Source organism: Psammomys obesus, unplaced genomic scaffold (genome assembly GCF_907164565.1).
Source record: "Psammomys obesus unplaced genomic scaffold, mPsaObe1.curated_primary_1811, whole genome shotgun sequence".
Lineage (NCBI taxonomy): Eukaryota > Metazoa > Chordata > Mammalia > Rodentia > Muridae > Psammomys > Psammomys obesus.
In genome coordinates, this window is record NW_026596143.1 from 11,350,414 (window position 1) to 11,366,106 (window position 15,693).

The 15,693-nt window shown below is 42.3% G+C and overlaps 1 protein-coding gene across 1 annotated transcript in view; it reads left to right on the forward strand.

Annotated features, from left to right (window-relative positions):
* Nucleotides 1–15,693, forward strand: part of Adam9 (ADAM metallopeptidase domain 9) — a 71,042-nt gene that overhangs the window by 23,350 nt on the left and 31,999 nt on the right. The window contains exons 9-14 of the mRNA XM_055593398.1: nucleotides 321–490; nucleotides 1,114–1,195; nucleotides 1,956–2,089; nucleotides 11,806–11,977; nucleotides 14,389–14,481; nucleotides 15,346–15,541. Of these exons, the coding sequence (XP_055449373.1) occupies nucleotides 321–490; nucleotides 1,114–1,195; nucleotides 1,956–2,089; nucleotides 11,806–11,977; nucleotides 14,389–14,481; nucleotides 15,346–15,541 (847 nt within the window). The remainder of the gene's footprint in view (nucleotides 1–320; nucleotides 491–1,113; nucleotides 1,196–1,955; nucleotides 2,090–11,805; nucleotides 11,978–14,388; nucleotides 14,482–15,345; nucleotides 15,542–15,693) is intronic.

Genomic DNA, 15,693 nt, shown 5'->3' on the forward strand with positions numbered 1-15,693 from the left:
AGTTTGAGTCTTAGTTCTTTGTGCTTGATGAGTGAAGGACAGATTTTCATTCTGGGGAGGGAATCCTGTTTTTAATTTAATTTTATTGGTTATATTTCTTCAAAAATATTTTAAAGGATTTTTTTTTCACTGGATGTGGTGGCAATCATCTGAAATCTCAGGAGTGGGGTGATGGAAGCAGAAGGGTTAGGAGTCCAAGGTCATCCTTATTTATCAACACAGAAAATTCCAGGCCAGCTTGGACCTGAGACCCTGTCCTAATCACCAGCCCCCATTTCTTCTCACGTTCTTCATATGTTTTATTTCTGCTTTCTCCCCAGATGTATATCATGTTAAACATCCGAATTGTGCTAGTTGGACTAGAAATTTGGACAGATAGAAACCCGATCAATATAATGGGAGGTGCTGGCGATGTGTTGGGCAACTTCGTACAGTGGCGGGAAAAGTTTCTCATACCACGTCGGAGACATGACAGTGCACAGTTGGTTTTGTAAGTAGCTTTTAAAAGAGAGATGAATTAAATGATGAGAAAAATGACTTTTGCTAACTTTGTTGTAGTGGTATATCCTCTTACGTGTACAAGCATTTGTGTCTGACTCATCCTTGTCTTTACCCCATGTCTTCTTTCCTCACCTTGTTACAGCATATTTTACAGTTTATTTACTTATTTATCTTTGTGAAAGATTATATGGGAAGAGGAAAATAGATTTCTTGCTGAAAACATTTTCATATAATCTGTATAAAGTTTAAAGATAATCTCAATTTGAGCTCTGATTATTGTAACTCATACCTGCTGAGCTTTGTTTTCTAGTGTTTTGTAACTGTCTTTGACTGTTTATCTAGGTATAAAATTCTGGGCACAGAATTTTAGGAAAAACCCACACTATGTTTGGATACGTAAAGTCATCATCATTTGTATAAAAAAATTTAAAAGATTATATTTGTAATACTAACTTACTTCAAATGCTCCCAAAATAAAATGTCATTTATCTTTGTTATTTTTCTTCCAGTTTCTATAGGTTTTGTCAGTGTGGTTAAGATTACCTATGGAAACAGGACTAATACGTTTCTTTTTCTTCCAAGTACATTTTATAACTTTACGTTTTCATTTAGGAAGAAAGGCTTTGGTGGGACTGCAGGAATGGCATTTGTAGGAACAGTATGTTCAAGGAGCCACGCAGGTGGGATTAATGTGGTATGTTGTTCTTTAAGTACAACTTTGGATGTAGGCATTAGGACAGTCTCCAGCCCTTGTTGACTATACTTCTCCCCCAGATCCTTATAGCAGTAGTTTGTACACTGTGAAGGACACAGTAGGAGAAGCACATGTGTTTTTTCTAAAAACGAGGTCAAGTTTTTAATATTTATTATGTTACTATCTATTCCAGTTTTTTTTTTTTTTTTTTAATGTTGCTGTGATAAAGACCATGACCAGAAGCAGCTTAGAGGAGGAGGGGTTTATTTGGCTTACAAATAAACCCCAAGAACTCAGAGCAGGAGCTTGAAGCAGAAACTACACAGGAATGCTGCATGTTGGCTAGGACTACCTGTCAGGGGACAGAACTGCCCATAGTGGGCTGGGCACATTGACATTGACACAAGCAAGAAAATCGCTCATACATGTATGATCCAAGCAGTTCTTCAATTGAAGTCTTCCTTTTCCCAGGTGTGTCAAAATGACAACAAAATTAACCAGGATGTTAACATTTTTATGAATGAGGAAACAGCCTCCATCTCAAAGAGACCAGTCTGTTTTCTTGTAAGCTACAGGGAATGGTCTGCTGATGCTTGCTTATCAGCACATAGTCACTCCAGTAACTATCAGGGAGTGCATAAAGGCTGGTACCACACACTCGGGCATAAAGTCAGCAATGTGGTAGATACATTGCCTTTTGGCAAAAAAGTAACCTGGCAAAGAAAACATTTCCTAATTGCACCTTCTTATGTTTGTACAGTTTGGGCAAATCACTGTGGAGACATTTGCTTCCATTGTTGCTCATGAGCTGGGACATAACCTTGGCATGAATCATGATGACGGGAGAGAGTGTTTTTGTGGAGCCAAGAGCTGCATCATGAATTCAGGGGCATCGTGAGTAACACCTTTCCTGTCTCTTAGCACGGTTATGTAGGCCTGTGGTTTTTTCCTATTCATTCATTATTTATTTGTTTATCTATCTATCTATTTATATATATGCATGTATGTACTTATTATTTATATGTTTATTTATTTAAGTGTGTGTTTATTTGTGAGACTGAATCTGTATTTCTGTTAAGGAAATATCACATGTGTACAGGTACTTCAGACAGCCACAAGAGGGCATCAGATCATCTGGAGCTGGAGTTACAGGCAGTTGTGAGCTGCTCAGTGTGGTTGCTGGAAATTGAATCTGGGTCCTCTGGAAGAAGAGCAAGTGCTGCTAACTGCTCCCTCACTTCTCCAGCCCCAGATCAGCATTTTATAAGTCTGAGGGCTACTGATGCCTGTGTTTTCAAAACAGGAAGCCTTTTCTCTGAAATATACCAGTGAGAGATGCATTTTTTTAATTAAGTCACATCACAAGTTCTCTGACCAAGATTGAGGGCAACACAAATCTATGGGTTTATGAACATAACTAGAAGATGGTTCCCCCTGTGACCCATGAACCTTCCCAGAAGTAGACTTTTGACCAAGTGTATAGTGTTGGGCATGAATTCCTTTCTTTACAGCAAGCCTCAAACCCAACCAGAAAGTAGTGATGACTCCCATAGTTGTCATGCCTAACGGGCACTTCTTGACTGGCAGCATGCAGTGTCCAGGGCCAAGTAAGACCATCAGTGCTTTCCGTCCCCTGTAGCTTGCAGAGCCCCTTCCAGAATATGAAAGTTCTCCATCTGGGAGGAAGTTTTTAGGCCAGTTGCAGATTGATTTCTCTGTGTCCTGAAACCAGAAATGTGCTGCATCTTCAGAAGCAGGTTCTTATGGTTCTGGTGGGCAGCCAAGAGTAATGGTGATAGCCTATCTGGTTTTGGGCTTCTTGGGTCTTTCTGACCAATTACTTGTGGGGAAGTAGCCCGTTCCTGGGACTGAGATTTTCACTTGATGACCTATGTCTTCTGGGAATAGCATCATGCACCCTGCATTCAAACATGCACCCTCTCTTTTTAAATATAATTTAACATTAGCTTACAAAGTAGTGGGTTTCCACAGGCTTTTCATACATCCTTAATTTTGGTTATCACACTCCGCATTTCCTCCTCTCTCCCATCCCCACTGCTGAAGCCTTTGTTTCTCAATGTATCTGTCTACCCCTTCTATTACACACGTTCTTCTATATCCTTCCATTAAGACATCTCTTCCTCCTTTCTCAGGGGCTCTTAGCTTTCTGACCTTTGTAGACACTCCAAGTTAAACATACAAGTCTAACTTCAAAGTTGGGATCCACGTATGAGAAAGTGGTGTTTGTTTTTCTGAGCCTAGGGTACCTCACTTGACGTATTTTCTTATTTTCTAGTTCCATCATTTGTTTTGTAAATTTTATGATTTTATTTTCTTTACAGTTAAATTTAATTGTTTATGTGTCCCTCGTTTTCATTATCTGTTCAGAACGTTTAGGCCGACTCCATTTCCTTGCTGTTGTGAAGGAAGTGGCAGTGAGAACAGATGTGCAAGTATCTGTGTAGGAGGATATGGAGTCCGCTGTGTGTTTGCCCAGGAGTGGTATAACTGCATCACACAGCACTATCTTCAGTTGTTTACCCTTCCCCAACAACTGGTTTCCGTAGTGCCTGCACCAATTTTCCCACTTTGCAACAGTATATAAGTAGTTGGATAGATTTGTAGTATCAGACATGCTTTCCTTCCACTTGGCCAAGCCTGAAGCCCAGTTAGTTGGCTGTTGGTTACCACCAAAATCTAATGGTGGAGTTCTACCTTCATGGGTATCTTTGCGGTTGGTCATTGTTGCCACTCATGCACAGCTGGGTGGGGCTGCTGATTGCAGGTGAAGCCTGAAACACTGAAACTGCTGGAAGACAAACAGAGGAAGCATTGTTAAAGGAACCTTTATTCACCTGATTTCATTGTTGTCTCAGAGGCTTACTGTCTCCTTCTGCTAACCTGGGCCTAGTCCTGGAAGCTTCTGGCCTCTGTACAATCTAACTTAGGCCTAGAATATTTTCAGCCTCTGAGTCTTACTGCTGAATAAGCTCACCTTTTCTAGATATTATTTCTGAGCCCTGGCTGGCTGGTTCAGCTCAGGTGTTCTGGCTCAAACTCCTCTCCAAGTTGGCTGATTAAGTCTGGCTTCTTTCAAGTTTCTCACTGAATTGCTCTGTTTGGCCTCAAACTAACTCTAGGATGTGTTCTAATCTTCTGGCCCCTAATCATTCTCTGTCATGTTCTGTCTTCACCTGCGTTTAGCTTGTTCTCTCTTCAACCTCTCTCTGTAAAACTGTTCTGTAAAACTGCCTCTGAATTCCATGAACTGAACTGCTAGGAACTCAACTCTGCTGCACTGCCTCTCAACTCCCTGATTCAACTAAACTGCCTGAATAGAACTGACTGGCACTCAGAGGTCTGCATCCCTCTGTCTCCTGAGTGCTGGGATTAAAGTCGTGTACAAGCACGCCTGAACCTAAGCTTTTCTTTACCTAAGCTTTTCTTTATGGGGCCCCATAAAACTAAAAATATCTGTACACAGGAACTAGAGAGGGGCAGGGCATAGGAGGTGTGGGTGAAGACTATAGGAAAGAGTGCCTTGTAGTGAAATACTGCAGAAACATAAGCAGTGGTGCTAAATCCCAACTGAGCAGTGTATAGGCAGATGCACGGCTCTTTGAGCGGTGTGCACAGGAATGAAAACTAAACGATAGAGAACAAGAAGTCAAAAGAATGCTTGTGACGTGAAAGGCTGGCTTAGCTGGGCTGGCTTGAGAGGTGACGTTTTCAGAGTCCATTGGCTTGATGGTATTGTTCTTCAGTGATGTGCGTGGGAGCGAGAGTGGGAGTCGTGGTCTCTGTGGGGTCAGTGGAATGCAGAAGAGGGGAAGCTGTGAGCACTTTCTTGGTACTTCCACCACGGCTATCTCTCTTGCTAGCTTTTGTTTGTTTCTTGGAAATTCTTTTTGGCATCTCTCAGGTCAGTGACCCCTTAACCTTATATATTTGGTCTGTTAAACCTATCCGATGGATTCTTAGTTTTGCTTATTATATATTATATTTCATTTATCCAAGATCCATTTGACTCTCTTTTAAATTTGATATGTTATTTTTTTGTCGACTGTGGTGTCCTGAAGAAATATATAAGCTTGCCATTTCTCTTTCTAATTGTCCCAAACATAAATGTTTATAGTTACTATTTGATTATTGTGTATCTGGAGACATTATTGGACTAACCTATTCATTTTGTCATTTTTTTTTTTTTTGAGTAGGATTGTGTGTGTTTTGGTTATATTTTGATAAATATGCCCATTCCATTTGAAACAGAATTGTAAGAATAACTTCTGTTCTTCAGACAGAGTCTTACCAAGTAGCCCAGGCCTTTCTCAGACTCAGTATATAAACCAGGCTGGCCTTGAACTCATGCTCCTGCTGTATTAGCATTCCAAGGAGCCACGTGTGCCACTACACAAGCAAAATGTTGTAGTCTTTTTTTAAATGATTTTTTTTTCTGAAGTTCTGGGAGCTTGGTGGGTTGCTTTCTTCTTATCTCTTCTGACTAGTTTTGGTCTGAAGTTCTTTTTTTTTTCCCTCATTCTTTAAACTTTATTTGTGAGATTATAATATAATTACAACACCTTTCCCTTTCCTTCCTTTCCTCCAACCCCCTTCATATACCCTTCCCCAGTCTTCTTCAACTTTATGGTCTCTTTTTTCATTGATAGTGCATGCATGAATCTTTATGTGTATTCCTAAATATGACAGGGTTAGTCTGGGTATTGTTACTTGGATGTCTAATTTCAGGGCTGACCCGTTGGGACTGGACAACCAGTAGGTTTGCTCTTCCTTGGGGAGGACCACTTCTCCCACTCCCTGCGTAAGGTTGTAGGGTTGAGACCTCACAGGCCTTTCTGTGTCCACTTTGGTCTGCCCATTGTTGTCTTTGTTGAGCTTATATTTGGGCAGTCATGTTTGGAAAACTTTATGAGTGTGTAGCTTGGTGTAGGCCTTTGGAACCCCAAAGCCCAGTCTTAGATACACCTCCTCCAAGAAGGCCACAACCTCCTAATCCTTCCCAAACAGCTCTCCCTGAGCTCATTTTCTTTCAAACCACCGCAGGAGGTGGTAGTTAAGTATCTGGGCTGGAGAGGGCTCAGAGGTTAAGAACACTGACTGTTCTTCCAAGGTCCTGAGTTCAATTCCCAGCAACCACATGGTGGCTCACAACCATCTATAATGAGATCTGGTGCCCTCTTCTGGCAGGCATGCAGGCAGACCACCACATAAATAAATTAATTAATAAATAAATCTTAAAAAAAACAAATGAACCAAAACAAAAGATAGAGTTAATTGTAAAGAAGAGAGGATAAGAAAGAAAAAAAGTGGTAAAAGTGAAGGAGGAAGTATGTGCACGAGAGGAATGCCAGAGTGTCTGGTGGTTGACTAGTGGATGAACATACAGACAAACACAACTGACTGAGCAATGGCATTGTGGGTTATGTGTGTAAGAGTGAGGATTAAAACCTATGAAACAGAAAAATAAATGAAAACATTAACAACAAATTAGGAAAAGCATAATAAATGTTCATTAGACTTAAAAACATCCCATTGGTCAGTATTTCTTCATTGGTGGGATGGGTTTCAAACTCTGTCCTTCTCTGAGATGTTTCATGGAGCAACTGTGTTGATGAGGAGGTGTAATCAGCAATTCCAGTTTAGGCCTGTAGGGCCACATTTGCACCACATTGCCCAGGGGAGTGAGCTCCTGAAGCAGTCAGTTTGCTGAGCTTAGTGGTGTAATTCTCAGTTTCTTCCTTGGTACACTGTCAGGCTTGACTAGGTGTTGGGAAGGGAGGGATGAGTGGGAGCATGGGGCCTCAGCCTGTTCCTGTAAGTCTGCTCCACCTCCTTCATAATCAGTGCTTTCCTCTCTCGTGCACTTTTAGTCTCTTTTCTTTAGTTGTCGGCCGTTGAGGCTAGGGTGGTAACAGTGAAAGCATGTTCTGGCCACTTCTGGATCACTCACAGAAACAGAACAGCAATGTCAGTGATGGCAAATGGTGTTTTTGGTCATATCCTGGTAGATCATTTCCTGTGAAGTAATTTTCAGAACTTACCTAGTAAAAGGTGGTGGTGGGGAGATGTTTTAAGTCGTAAGCCTTGTGTCGTCTGGAGTAGCAGGCGGGGGGGGGGGGGGTTCTGTCCTCTCTGCCGTGTGCCATCCTGTGATGGTTGGTGGAGGATTATTTTCCCTCCTCTTGCCTCAAAGTCTTTTTACGGCATTTGCTGAGGCAAATATTAGGTCATGTTTCTAAAATCTCAGCTCCTATCGGCTATAAATAGCCACACATGCTTGCGATCTTATTCAGGTTTTCAGTACTCTATTACCTACCTCTCTTGTAGTTGAAACTGATTTTTTGATTTGGGACCTTGCTCTAGGCTCACACTTTCAAACATTGCTTATGAGAAAATGGGGCTTAGCTGCTGAACGAGAAGCCTCTCTCAGTAGCCGTTGCTAAAGGTGGGGACGCTGCGGGCTGTAATTGGGGACTCATGTGGAGGGTAAAGATGCGCTGGCGCGGCTGCTGTGGTCGAGTACATTCTACGGACAGCATTTTCCCATGGACTGTGGGAGGCACCGCCTACGAACAGTCACTAACCTCCTTACTCCGTGTCCAGTAGTTTCAGCCCCGCCTATCCCCACACTCTGACCTGCCCACAGACGTCCCCATGTTCACTACCACTAACCTTCCTCTGTCAGCCTTGACTTCTCTTGTATTCGCATGTGCTGTTCCTTGAGATCCTCAATCCCTCTTCCCGATTCCCAGGAAGTCATTCTGATTTCATCCTCATCATCATCTGTACGGTGGGTTCTTGGAGAGCCGTGTGTGAGACTTCCTGTTTCACAGCAACAGCAGCGATGCTACTGACATGCATCAAGCTGTGTCTTTTGTGTTTGGCTCGTGCCCGCTCACTGACCGTGCTTCACTCACAGTGAGAAACTGTGCTTTCGGCGTGCTTTCTTCCCACCTTTGCTCACAGTCTCTATTACTTTCTCGCTTACAGCATCCCCCGCAGGACCGCTGGCCTCCTTATCATTCCTAGAACACACCACAGCCATGATATTTTTCTCTCTGTGGTGTCCTTCCCCCAGATGTCCAGTTTGGATTGAAGTGTCATGGTGTATGCAGTGTTTGGACTGGCTGGCCTTTTGACACTGTGACTGCCCCAGCCGCCTGTCATTCATTGCCACCTTCTATCTTCCAGCTAAATTACCCTAAGGTTTGCAGTCTGCTACACTAGCTAGAGTGTGACTGTGACCTTCACAGTTGGTTTTCTGCCGTGCTCATGGGCTTTATCCCTTGAACTGAGGAGGGTATCTTATGCAAACACATGTCCAACACATATTTGTTGAATGAGCAGATGTTTGATGGCACGAAGAGTTCCCCATAATAGCCTTAAGAGTAGTGAGGGGCCAGGTGCGCTGACACAGGCCTGTAACCCCAGCACTCAAGGAGGCAGAGGCGGGTGCATTTCTGTGAGTTTGATGCCAGCCTGGTCTATAATGCAAGTCTAGGACAGCCAAGGCTACAGTACAGAGAAACTGTCTCCAAAAACCAAAAAGTAGCAACAACAAAAACAAAATAGATGGGTATTGTCATAGACCTTGTGGGAGAATGTTTCTTCCCACATTAGATAATACATTGTGTACCTACACTCATATACCTTATTATGCTATATACAAATTACATATCTTGCTTTTACTGTTTATATTTAAAATCTGTAACATGTCCTGGTTGGAATATGGCTTTAGTTCCATCACTAAGGAGGCAGAAGCAGGTGGGTCTCTGTCAGTTTGAGGCCAACCAGGGCTACACAGTGAGATTCTATATTAAAAAGAAAAAAAGCAAATCTGTATTTTTTTTTTTTTTTGTTTGCTTTTGAGACAGTCTCTGTAGCCCAGGCTAGCCTCAAATTCTCCATCTCCTTGCTCAGTTTCCTGAGTGCTGGGATCATGCACATTGTACATAGGTGGTGAAATGGTTACCGTGTCAGGCAGATGGCATATCCATTGTCCTACATAGTTACCCAATTTCATTCTGTGCAGAAGAACCTAAAACCTCCTGTAGCAAAAATGCCATTTATTCCATGGTAGTAATGGCAGCGTCATGCTGTACACGGCCGACACGCTTGCCAGTCCTGCACATCTGTTGACACGTGTCCTCTAACCCCATCTCCCCGTTTGCTTCCATCCATCTGTTCTATTTTCTGCTGTTTGCTCATTTTTCCTTTTTCTCTTACAATTTCATGTCTGATTGAGATCATGTGATACTTTCCTTTTTTGTGTCTTGCTTATTTTACTCAACATAGAACCCTCTAGATTCATTCATGTTGAGGCAAATAGTATGAGGTTGAATAATATATATGCGCATACATGTATATACATGCACAAACACATATAACAGTATAAGTACACACACACGTAATGGAATACACACATACGTCCTGTAGTACATTTATCCATGTGTCCACTGATGAACACTTAGGTTGTTCCCAGGTCTTGGCTTTAGTGACAGACTAAGCAACAGAATATAGATGTCTATGACGGAGATGCCATTTATCTTGGATTTGTAGCAGAGGGTGGATTTCTAGGCCATTTGGCACCTCTGTTGTTAATTTCCTTAGGAATACCGTGCTGTTTTCTGCTGGTTTTCCTTTTTTTCACAGACTGGTGTAGACTTCTCTTTTAGGGTTTTGTAACAGCTACCCTAATAGGTATAAGGGATGGCTTTAGTTTGTGATTTTGGTTTGCATTTCCATGGTGATTAGTGATGCTAAACACCTCTTCATGTAGCTCTTGGGCATTTATCGTCTCCATTTGAAAAAGTATATTCAAGACCATTTTATACTTTTATTTTTATTTTGATTTTTTGAGACAGAGTTTCTCTATGTAGCCTTGGCTGTCCTGGACTCCCTTTGTAGACCAGGCTGCTATTGAACTCACAGAGATCTGCCTGCCTCTGCCTCCCCAAGTGCTGGGATTACAGGTGTGAACCATCGCACCTGGCTCGTTTAATCATTCTTAAATGGACATGATTTCTACTATTGAGTTTTTCTTATACATTTAATTATTACTCCTTTTTCAGGTATATGGTTTGCAAATATTTTCTATGAAGGAGTTTTTTCCACATACCAAAGAGTAAAACTGGATCCTACCTTTTGTTTCAAAATGTCAAAAAGGATAAAAGCCCTAGGCACAGAAGACATAAAACTGTAGAAGAAAGCGTTGTGGGGGAAAGTTTCTTGATAATGGCCTTAGTAATGATAGCATCCCAAAAGTTTAGGTTACTAGATGGAGAGATTGGTAGGTACGTAAGTAGATGACTATCTCAGATAAAATTTTAACGAAATAGGGGTTTGTCAAAGATTTGTGGCTTACAGTTGTATTTCTTACTGGTTCTCAAAAGTAAAAATGACCAGCAGGACTCCTGGCAGCATTATGTAGTCACTGGGTGTGTGGATCAAATGCACTGAGTCCTCCTCTGTGATCTCAGCTGTTCGTCATGTGCCCTTGCATTTTCCTACGATGTTTCTCATGTGTTCCTCACACAGACTCACACTTTCCTCACACAGACAACAAACTGTGATTTGAGTGCCTTAATAATAAACTCAGAGTCACCAATATTGGCACTGTGTCACAGTGAGGAAAAAATCAAAATACTTTTCCTTGATGCCTTTTTACTGAGTGAGCCCAGATGTGAATTCTCTGCTTCACTGTGTCTTCTGTCATCGCTGTGTGCCTGAATGCTGTCTTGTGAGTTTTTCCCTGTGTGTCTGTCTGTCTGTGTGTGTGTGTGTCTGTCGCTAAGAAAGGGCTTTGCTCTGTATTTGTTGAGTACCATAGAAAGGAATGGGATACTTTATAGAAATCTGCAATAGACTTTACAAGGGATAAAGTTGCTGACACCAGCTGACCCCAGTTGACCCAGATAACAAGCAGCATTATGAACCTCACTGTTTATCAAATAGGATCTGTGTGTTGCATTTCAGTGTTTATGGTGGATATTTACCTATAAGAGAGAGACAGAAAGAGACAGGAAGACACACCAAGAGAGACAGATAGGCACACACACACAGAGATACAGACAGAGAAAGCCAGAGACAGAGAGGGATACACACAGACCCACACTCCCAGACACACGCACACACACACACACACAAATAAATATTCAAATATATGAGCCTATGGGGATGTCATTCTCATTCAAACTACCACAGTGTCTGTGAAACATTAGTGCTGGAGTTACCCATTTGTGTCTTTTTCTCATGGCTCCCAGTGTGTGATTTGGGGGGGAGTAAGTACATCACACTGCAGATATCTGGATTAGAAACACACAGTAGTTTGCAGTATTTGGAATAAATAAATAAAGCCAATTCAGAATGAGATCAGGTAAGTTTTTAAGGTCTCTGTAGATTGAAAGGATTCTGATTTTTTGTTTCGGTGTGTTCAGCGATTCCTAGAATGGGATAGACGTTCTCATTTTTGCCTGCTTTGCTTATTTTCTGCTTTTTATAGCATTTGCTTCTTATTGGTTAAAGATATGACTAAGAACTTTCAAGATCAGCAATGACTGTGATGTGAGATATTTTCTTAATATTTATTGTAGAGGTTCCAGAAACTTCAGCAGTTGCAGTGCGGAGGACTTTGAGAAACTAACTTTGAATAAGGGAGGAAGCTGCCTTCTTAACATTCCAAAGCCTGATGAGGCTTACAGCGCGCCCTCCTGTGGGAACAAGCTGGTGGACCCTGGGGAAGAGTGTGACTGTGGCACTCCAAAGGTCAGTGGAGCGTTGCAGTTTTGCTGTGTGAAACTGACATGAGATTTGCAGAAATGCCTCCCTTGCTTCTGGGCGCCTGGCAGAGGAGTGATCATGGGCTTTGGTGGGCATCTGAGCACTGCTGTTGCATTGTGTGGATGTGTTTTGGGGACTGAGCAGCTTCTGGGAATTTCACTCATGACACCATGACTTCAGGCAAACACTATGGTTCCTTTTTTTTTTTTTTTTTTTTTTTAATTTTACTTGTCTTTTATTTTTATTGTAGCTATTGGATTATTTGTTATTGGCCTTATACAGCTGGTCAATTCTTTAAGTGTTCACCGTTCTGGTCCTGCCATTAAGGAAGTATTTGTTCAGGTGGACTCATTAACTAAGTGAATTGCTGGTTCACTCCAGCATCCGTCAGTATCACCATTCTTCCTCCTCAAAACACTGTGTCCGTCCATTAATCTTTCCTTTACCTGTGGGTCCCTGGCTCCACGGCCCTTAGCTGTGTCTGCCTTCATTGTTAATGTGGCCTAGCCACGTTCCTCTCAGAAGGTAACTTGGGCTGCCATTAGATTCGGAACATATTTGTTCAGATGTAAGACCTACTGTGCTATTCTCTGTTTTTCCTTGCCTGACCTTACTGGGTCTTGAAAGCCTGCCTACATACTAAGAAGAAAGCGCTTTCTATTCTTATGTGATCGATGTGCTCCATGACCGACAGCTTGAGAGCAGAGGTCTCATACCTGAAACTGGGGCCTTTGTTAAGTAGTTTATGGACCTTGGGGAGAACATTATCACACCAAGAGTTGTCACTTCACTTAAACGATGTATCTAAATATGCATTTACACATATTTGTATAAAATTATACATAAAATTTTAGATACACATACAACAATATATCCCCCATGCCTTTTGCAAACATCCGTCGTGTGATGCGTCTTCCCCTCACACCCCCTCCTTCTGTTTCGCCCTCCTCCATGCTCCCCAGTCAACCCACGCCATCTCCTTACAGTTTTACCGTGCGGGTCCCTGGCGTCTGAGGCTGCTGAGCAGGCTTCCACGTACTCATTTGCCATCTGTGTATCTGTGGGACATGTCCAACTCTTTACCTTCATTTGGAAAATTGTGTTATTTGTTACCCAGTTCTATCTTCCGTATCTTAGATACTTGATTTGTAAATGTCCTTTTGTAGTTGTCCCTTAGTAATGTATAGTGTCCTCGAAGCACAGAGCTCTGCTTTTGATGAGAGCCATTTGTTACTTTGTGCTTTTATGGCTAATGCTTTGGCTGTCCCACTTTGTAGATTTTTCTCCTAGGAGTTTTTGTGATTTTAGGCTTTATATTTAGGTCCATGAGCCATCTTGACTTAGGGTCTGTGTGTATGTGTTTGAAGGTATAGATTATAACTCATGATTTTTGTTATGTGACAGAAATGATGATTCTGATTTGACAAGTCTACATTGATTGTATGAACTATATGAACACTGTCTCATAGATATGTAAAATTATTACATGTTAATTGAAAAGAGAAGTAAGTTTTAGAATCTTCTTATGAAGTAATTGTAGTTGCACAGGAGTTGCAGAGTTGTGCGCAGAGCACATGAACTCTTCTGCCAGCCTCTCCCAGTGGTGACAGTTTGGAAGGCTCCAGCACATTTGTCGGGCATTAAGACTGCTGTATTCATATAGGTGTCTGTGGGTGGGAGATTGGAGGTGAAATGTAACTGGTGGCCCAAAGCGTGGTGACAGGAGCCAAGGAAGATGCTGCTCAGCATAGTGTGTGTGCTTAGCATGTGCAGGGCACCGGGGCCACTCCTCACTCCTCTTACCCCACAGAAAAGGAATAAAGGAATAGTTTATCTACCCAGAGAAAAGAGCCATCCCATGAGTAGTGGGACCATGAGCAGGAAGAGAAAGGCACCCATGGATACCCACTTCTCTGTGGTCGCTCGGAATTCACGTGTCAAAGCTGTAACCTCAGCGAAGCTGCATTTGGCAATGGGCTCTCTGAGGAAATCGTTAAGGTTACATAAGCACTAGAGGGAAGAGCCCTGCTTCACTAGGATTAGTGTCTTTAGAAGCAGTAGCCAGTTCCCCTGTGTTCTCTCCAGTGAAGATTGGCCATATCCTGTCTGGCAGCCAGCAAGAGAGGGCTCCCTAAAGGTCTGTGTGAGGACCTTCACCTTGCATTTCTAGCTTTCAGAACTGGGAGAAAATACATTTCAATGTAAGTCCCTTAGTTTTTGGTATGTTATGGAATTACTAGCTGTCTTTTGAACACCTGCAGCTGTGTCTTGAAGCACAGCGAGGAGGCGAGAGCCATGGCTACAGTAGAGTGAAACTGCAGTCAGGAAAAGGACTCTAGTAATGGCTGCGACTGTCAAGGACTCAGTTATTTACCGGTGACATTCTCTGTTTGCAGGAGTGTGAGTTGGACCCCTGCTGTGAAGGAAGCACGTGTAAGCTCAAGTCATTTGCCGAATGTGCATATGGTGACTGCTGTAAAGATTGCCAGGCAAGGAGTTCCCTCTTCCCAGATCTGAGAGGGAAATGATACATGGCAATGTGACTTCTGACATCTCTGCACACCGTTTTTATTAATGCCCATTTTATATTCTACTATACGACCATTATATGTTTCATTATTATATTTCATCCCACTTCTGTGCATTTAAGCTGCAATTTTTATGATGAGGGGCCTGTTGAGATGCTTTGTTTGTTTTGGGTACTGGGCCTTAAATCTAAGGCTGTGTGCTTGCTGGGAAAACACTCTGGCAATGAGCTATGCCCTCATCATTTACTTTCTTGATTTCTTTTTTCAACTAACATGTATCTGTTAGGAAATATAAAAACTATCAAAGCATAGATTGTAGAAAATTAGGGGTTGGAGAGTTAATTGAGAAAGAGGATCTGAATTTGCTCCTGAGCCTTTTAGGAACCAACCCCCAACCCCATTAGGAACCAACCCCCAAACCACTATGGCTTGTGCTCATGACCCGGCTCAGAGCCTGGAGCTCTCACCTTGCCGGCTACTGTGGTTCCTGTCCTCACCCCCAACACTTAGCCATGCTGCACCAGCCAGTGTGGCCTGCCTGCTCACCTCCCAGCCCCAAACTCATTCTGCAGGCTTTGTCATCCTCCTCTGCTTCTGCAGTGTTTCTTGTGTTTTTATTTAATTTGCATTTCTTTTGGTTACCAGTGAGGTTTCTTTTCCCCATTTTATAATATGTATGAATTGCTTGTCTGGGCTTTGTTCACTCTTGTGTTGGGTGATTAATCTTTGTTGTTGGAACCTTTATACCCACACTGTGGTTTCAGGGTTGATGGGTTTGTGGGAAGGATCCTGATGTCCTGTTTAATTTGAATCTCGTTACCTTAGTTCCTCCCAGGAGGCTCTATGTGCAGAGGAAGAACCAGTGAGTGTGACATCCCTGAGTACTGCAATGGCTCCTCGCAGTTCTGTCCGCCGGATGTCTTCATTCAGAATGGCTACCCTTGCCAGAACAGCAAAGCCTACTGCTACAATGGCATGTGCCAGTATTATGATGCTCAGTGCCAAGTCATCTTTGGTTCAAGTAAGATACTTATAATTGTTGGCTTGATTTTTGTCATCTGTTTTCTTTAGGTTTTTAAAGAAAGAATCAAACACTGATGAGGTTCTTATATCTCCATTCTCCCTCCTCCCGTGACAGTCATGGTCAAGAACTTTGAATGTCTAATTTGGTAA